Genomic DNA, 6,513 nt, shown 5'->3' with positions numbered 1-6,513 from the left:
ACCTTTCTGTCCTACCTGAGAAGCCGCGAGCTCCCTCCTGTTCCCACCCATTTCCATCCTCTCTCCCCTGCCTCACCTTCCAAACCCTTGAGAAGCGGTCGGCTCTCACCCAGGTCACCCCCCTGCATTTTGTAAGTGGGGAGATGGAGGCCTGGAGAGGCTCGAGGACATAGCCGAGGTCACGCTTGGACTGGTTTGGGACCCAGGGCTCAGGCCAAAGTACACACTGCCGTCTCTCCTCGCCCTCCCCCCGGGGGACCCACGAACCTCTCCACGGGCCAGTGTCAGTGACCACCCCAGCAGCAGGGCTCAGCTCCTGAGCTAGCGCCCCAAGTCCTTGGGAATGAAGGACTGCCAGCTTCCCCCACGTCCCCCAGCAAACTGGAAGCTCCAGGCCGTTTCCGTGGGGGGCCCTGGGGACGGGCCTGGAGTGAGAGCAGACCCAGGGTGTGCTCCCAGCCGGCCAGGCGGGCTATCAGGAACTAAGGCGTGCATCTTGTCTTTGACATCTGCTTAGCTGCGTTCTCAGAGACGGTCCCCACCCTGCCTCAGCCACTCTGCCCAGAGCATCATCAGAACTGTCCAGGAGACAGCGATTTTCCCGTCCCCAGAGGCATCCAAGGAAAGGCTGGACAATCACGGGGCAGGGGGGATGCTGCAGAGGGAAGCCCTCTTCTCATGGGGGCTGGACGACTTGGTTTCTAGGCTGAGAGTCTGATTTAGCATGGATTTCATCTGAAATGGTACAGTAAGGCCACCAACAGGGCAAGAGAGAAGCAGAGTTGGGGCATTGGGGGTGGGACAAGCAGAGCTGAGAGCTGAGCTGGGGCTGGGAGCACAGACAGGGATCCTAGTAGCCCCAACCTTCCATGATGCTCCAGAGAGGTGACATACAAGCCCCAGAGCCAGACCAAGGGAAGAACTGGCATTTCCTCCTTGCACCCCGAGCCCTTTTAGGGGTACTCACCCAGCACCCCCAGCAGGTACAGGGCAGCCAGCAGTGGTTGCTGAGACCCCATGGGCACGGCCTCCTTCTGTCTCAGCCTCGGCAAGCTCAGCACCCGTGGGTGAGGCTGTCTGGCCCTGTGTCTCCCTCTCTCGGGGAGGCGGGGGGTGGGGAGGGGGCGGGGCAGGCAGGCTTAGGCAGGGGTGGAACCGGGGAGCAGGCAGTGTGGGGCCTGCGTCACTCGTGTTTGAAGTTGAACTGTCAACTTCCTCCTGGTAAAACCACTTGTCCCAGTTCGAATGGCGGGCCTGGCTTCTGCCAGCTTCCTGCCCGAGGTGCCCAGGACTAGGGTGGCGTCCTGACCATGCCATCCTGGGCCAGGACCCCGCTGAGAGCAGGCCTGCAGAGATCGAGAGGCCTGGGGACGAGTTCCTGAGGCAGAGGTCCCACCCAGATGGTGCCGAGCTGTGCCGGTGGTGGGGGTGGGGGTGAGAGGCGGGAAGAAAGGGGCACAGCTCTGGTTCATGCTATAGGCCCAGTGACGAAAACCCAATGACACTCTTCGCCTCCCCTTCTGGGGACAGGGCGGGGGTCTGAGGTGAATCTCCACAGGTGATATTTAACCAGCAAGCACAGGCAAGGGCTCCTCCACAAATGCTGGGCCTCTGTCAGAGTGTGCGCGTGCGTGTGCGTGTGCGTGTGCGCGTGCGTGTGCGTGTGTGTGCATGTGCGATCTCCATGCCGATGTTGCTCCCAGACTGCTTGGAATCCACCTCTGGCCTGTTGAGAAGGGGCAGGGTCACTGGATTCCTGCAAAGTAAATGGGGGAGGCCTGAGACAGGAGAACTCCAGCCTCCTGGGGCGCAGCACACCCCGGACGGGTTAGACTGAGGCCAGACCCAGGCTTCTTAGGGCTTCTCATAATCTGGGCCATTCCAGGCAGGCACGAGGACAGGAGGCAGCTGAACGTGAAGGGTTGGAGGGCAAGTGTCTGAGCCAGCCCGCCAGGGGCACCTCCCCTCCCTCCCTCACCCCCAGCAGCTCCAGGTCTTTCAGGGCTGATGGGGGTGCAGCTCTTTGTCCCGAGACCAATCAGATTGTCTCAGCAGCTGCCGGAGAGCACCCCCTTAACTCCCCAGCTTTCAACGTTCCCCAGTGTCAGCTACAGGAGGCCCGAGGGTTTCAGATGCTTGAATCATTTCGCCAAAGGGAAGAACCGAGGCCTGGGATCAGGACGGAGGACCCCAGAGTCCGCGTGATTGGGGGCCACGCCCACCACCTCGTGCAGGATTCTGATGCCTCCTGCCCTCCTCAGAGATAACACTGCCCCAGCCACCAGCCCTTCCTGGCCCTGCCGCCTGCCCTCGCAGCCATCCTTCCTGTCCCCTGACTCTGGAATTACCAGACTTTGCATTCATTTGTTCGTTCGTTCATTTATTCACTCATTCATTCATTCATTCAGCAAATCTTCACCCCTGGCCGAGCACCAGGGACAGAGATGAATGGATGATCCCTGCCCTGCTCTCACTCCAAGGACCCCCCTGGTGATTGTTCTCCTGGAAACTGGGTGTTTAGAAAGCTTTTATTGGTCACAGTAGCTGAGAGGATTAAGTGGCCCATCATAGCCCCTTTACCACACTCGGTTTACAAAAGTGCAGTTTGAAAGGGAGAAAGGATTTTATTGAGCCTCTGAGTAAGACAGAGGTGTGGTGTCTTTGCCTTCCCAAGCATCACGGGAAGTGGGTGGAGTTTTCCATTTCACGGATGAGGAAACTGAGGCTCAGAAAGAACCCCGCTTGGCCTGGCAAAACTAAGATTCGAACCCACGTTTCTCTCAATTCACAACTCTTGCCACTATCCCCACCCCCACTTAACAAAAGCAAAGAAAACAGACAAAAAAAACTTGGCTTTTTATTTGATCTCAGTCTTCAGCATAGGCAAGATTATGGTTTCTACTTTTTGTTTGTTTTTGGAAAATAGAAAGCAACTCAGGGCCCGTCCAGTCATCCAGGGCTTGGTACCTCCCCCTATCCCAGTGGAAGGGGTCCCCTTACTCCCAAAGCCTCCCCCCTCCCAGACACTGCCCCTAGGCTCCCTCCTCTGTCTCCTCGAGACCCTCCCTCCCTGCCGCTGCCACCCCCCCATGAGTCACCCCTCCTTTCCCCCCTCCTGGCCTCCAGGCCCACTGTCCCCGGCTCGGACCCCAGATCCCTGTGGCAGTTTCCTGTCCTCATCACCCTCACTTTCCATGACACAAGAGGAAGTCGGCTGAGCCCGGGCTGGGTTTTCCATGCCGCCGGACGGGGTGGAGGCCAAAGGTGGGGGCGGGGGAGGGGGTTTGCAGCCCCCAGGGCCCAGCGTCAGTACCTCCCAGGCCTCTGCTGGAGAGGCACCTGCTCGCTGCCCTGGCCACACCAGGTAACCACGGGATGTGTGTGTGTCCTTCATTCGGCCAGCCCAGTGCTGCCTCAGCCCCTCTGGGCTCCTTGACTCCCCGGGGGCCCCCAGGATTTGCCCTCTTTGTCAAGGCAAAGGGGCCCGCAGGGTTTGCGTGGGGAAGGGGGAGGAGCTGAGGGCTGGGAGGGAGGGAGGGGAGGCGGGAGGAGAGGAAGGAGGACTGGAAATGTGACTGGTGCCTAGTAGGACCTCAGTTTTTGCTGCATGAATGAATGAGTCTAAGGATTGTTCCCAAAGATGACAGAATGGCCTGGTGACCGGAGGAGGTGCCTCTGCTCTGAGATGGGTGGCATGAGCTATGCAAATATGTGTTTGGCGAATGACTCAGTGACTTGAATCCTTGAAAACCTGTACTTGGCAGCCTGGAGAGGGGCACCCATCCAGGAGGACGGCCCTTCCCCCAGCTTTGCTCCTGTTCAGTCAGATCACTGGTGGGAGTGGGGAGGGGGAGAAGGAGGGACTGAAAAACCGGGCTCTGAATGGGCAGTAGAGGGGCGAGCAGGTGTGGTGGAGGGGCTCCGGCCCAGGCGGGCACCTGCATTGAGTCCCACCTCTGCCCCAAATTGCCATGTGGCTGCTCAGCTGACTTCTTGCTGGGCGATCCCAAGGCCAGGTCTCTTGCTTTAGGATCTTGTGGCATTGGAGCTGGGTGGGTGGATTTCTCTGTTCTGGGCGGAGACCTGGAGGGTTTAGTTCTTTCTCTTGAGTGAGAGGATGTCAAGTGCTGGGGCTTTTGGGGATGGGCAGAGGGTGCCCTGGAGAGGAGCAGGCTGGTTCTGCATGATGGCTCAGAGCGTGCCCCTTCCCGAGTCCCAGGTGGGACTGGGGCCTCCCTCTCAGGCTTGTCCTCGCCATGCCTTTCGGCCCCTCCCAGGAGCCCAGATTGTGGCCTCATGTCCCTGTGGTGACACATCGAGTAAGTGACTCACACAAGTTACCTAAACTCCTCATCTGCAAACTGAGATGGTCTGAAGATGAAGCAGACAAACCTGTGCAAAGAGAATAGACGGTCTCAGCTGTTAGTAAGAGCTCCAGGCACCACAGTAATAACCATAACTGTAACTGTGCTGTGAAGATCGTTTGAGGGTGGGGAGGCTAGAATTTGGGGGTTCAGAAGCTGGCTTTCCGTTCTGACTAGGTGGGTGACCTTGGGCAGGTCATTTCCCATTTCTGAGCCTGACTATCTTCCTTTTAGCGTGGGGGGTCGAAGTGGACCCCTGCATCACAAGGTTTCTGGAAGTCTCCGTTATAGTGACATGGAGGGCTGGTAAACCTAGTTCACTGCCTCGAGGTGCGGGGCTGGTCAGCTCACAGGGGCTGTGTGCGTGGAGGCCCAGCAGATGCCTTTGAGTGAACTGACCTGCCCTTCTCACCCCCCACCCCCACCGGGCCTGTTGCTGGGTGTGAGGCAAACACACAGCCGGTAGCCCACGGCCCCACGGGGTGTGTGAATCACATTTCTCGAAGACTCAGAATTCACAGTTTCTTTTCCGTTGCTTCTGTGAGGCTGGACTTGCTTCAACCATGGAGCTTAAGTTTTGATTGAGAAAATAAGGCCGCGTAGTAGGTAGAGTAAGAAGACAAGTGTTAACCAAGCCCATTTTTCAGATGATGTAACAGGATCGGAGCTGTTGGGTGAATTCCCCAAGGCGCACAGCTAACCGATAGTGAGGTTCGGACTGGACCCCCCAGGTCTCCTGGCCCGTGGGCGACCCTTTCCCAGCACAGCCTCTCTCTCCTCTCAGGCTGGTGCTTTTCCTGTCCTTTGGGGGCCTGTAGCCAATGCTCTGGGAACCTCAGATCCCTTCTGTAAAATGGGCAGAACACAGCCTGTCTTGAGGGGTCAGCATTTCTAAAGTCCCCGGTGCTGCTAGAATCTGTCTCTCTTTTGTTATCCAACCCAAACCTTCTCTCTCCAGCACCCAACACCGGCCACAGAGATCTTTCTAGAACAAACGAATGAATGAACAGAAAGGAGGCTTTCAGCATGGGCACATGAAACAGACTGGCAAGCACTGCCTCCCCCCAACCTCAGCCCTGAACTTCCAGGCTTCTGGGAGACCACGTGACAGGCAGCTGGAATGGGTGTGGGACAGCACTGAGAAGGGCTGGGCCTGAGGCAGCATGCAGGAGGAGGTGTGTCTAATCCATCCTCTGGAAAAGTCAAGGAAGGCTTCTTGGAGGGGGCGACATCCAGGCTGAGACCCTAAGGGTGAGTAAGAGTTTGCCAGTTTGGCAGCGGGATTGGTTTTCCAGGCTGAGGGCAAAGGCTTCTGGGTTCTATTAGCGCAATAGCCGTGTTACTACGAGGGAGAAGGATCTAGAAGTTGGAAGACCTGGGTGTCAGTTCTGACTCAGCCCCTCACCGGCTCTGTGCCTGGGGTTGAGGTCTTAGTTTATCTGTGAAATAAAGAGGCTATCCCAGATGATCCCCAAGATTCCTCAATCTGGGAGTTGAGACTTGGGATCTCATGATTTAAAATATCATTTCCCAGAAACTGAAAAATCGATACAGCCTTTTTTTTGAAGGACAAAGTAGCAAAAGCCACATTTTTTTTTTTGAAGCTCATAAAGTGTTACTTTTAAAGAGCTTTCCTCTGCTCCCGGGGTGCAAGGCGATATACATAAAGGTGTTTAGGCCACCCAGGGACCATGAGAAATGGAAGACAGGGCACAGGGCAAATAGGTTCCACCCCAACTCGACTGTGGAGTACGATACAGCCTTCAAGAAAGAGGACAGAGTCGCAGGTACCGACATAGACAGGTGGCCATTTTGCTCAGTGAAAAACAAAACAAAACAAAAAAACAACGAACTTTCAGGACATTTTGTATCCTGCAAAATGAAAATATGAGCAGATTAAAAAGTCAGAGAAAGTGTTTCTATGTTCACAGAAAAAGGTTCTGCAGAATATTCTTCAAAATAATGATAACATGTTAATTGTGGGGGACAGGCTTCAGTAGAGATGATAGAGTGAGGTCAGGTTGGGCTTTTTATTTTATGCACTTTTTTATTTAGTTTTTTTTTTTAACAGATGCGTATTATGATTTTATGATCAATTAAAACATAATGTAAAAAGGATTTGCAGAAAATCTTTTAAAGAAAAAGTCCC

The 6,513-nt window shown here is 55.6% G+C and overlaps 1 protein-coding gene across 1 annotated transcript in view; it reads right to left on the bottom strand.

Moving 5' to 3' along the window:
• CD5 (CD5 molecule) overlaps window positions 1-1,078 on the bottom strand; it is a 23,008-nt gene extending 21,930 nt beyond the window's left edge. Inside the window, exon 1 of the mRNA XM_011368589.2 lies at window positions 968-1,078. Within this exon, the coding sequence (XP_011366891.1) occupies window positions 968-1,019 (52 nt within the window). The 5' untranslated portion in view covers window positions 1,020-1,078. The remainder of the gene's footprint in view (window positions 1-967) is intronic.
• Between the last annotated feature and the right edge of the window lie 5,435 nt (window positions 1,079-6,513).

Source organism: Pteropus vampyrus, unplaced genomic scaffold, assembly GCF_000151845.1.
Source record: "Pteropus vampyrus isolate Shadow unplaced genomic scaffold, Pvam_2.0 Scaffold144, whole genome shotgun sequence".
NCBI classification, from domain to species: domain Eukaryota; kingdom Metazoa; phylum Chordata; class Mammalia; order Chiroptera; family Pteropodidae; genus Pteropus; species Pteropus vampyrus.
The sequence above is the reverse complement of the archived record's forward strand: the minus strand, read 5'-3'. Positions and strand labels throughout refer to the sequence as shown.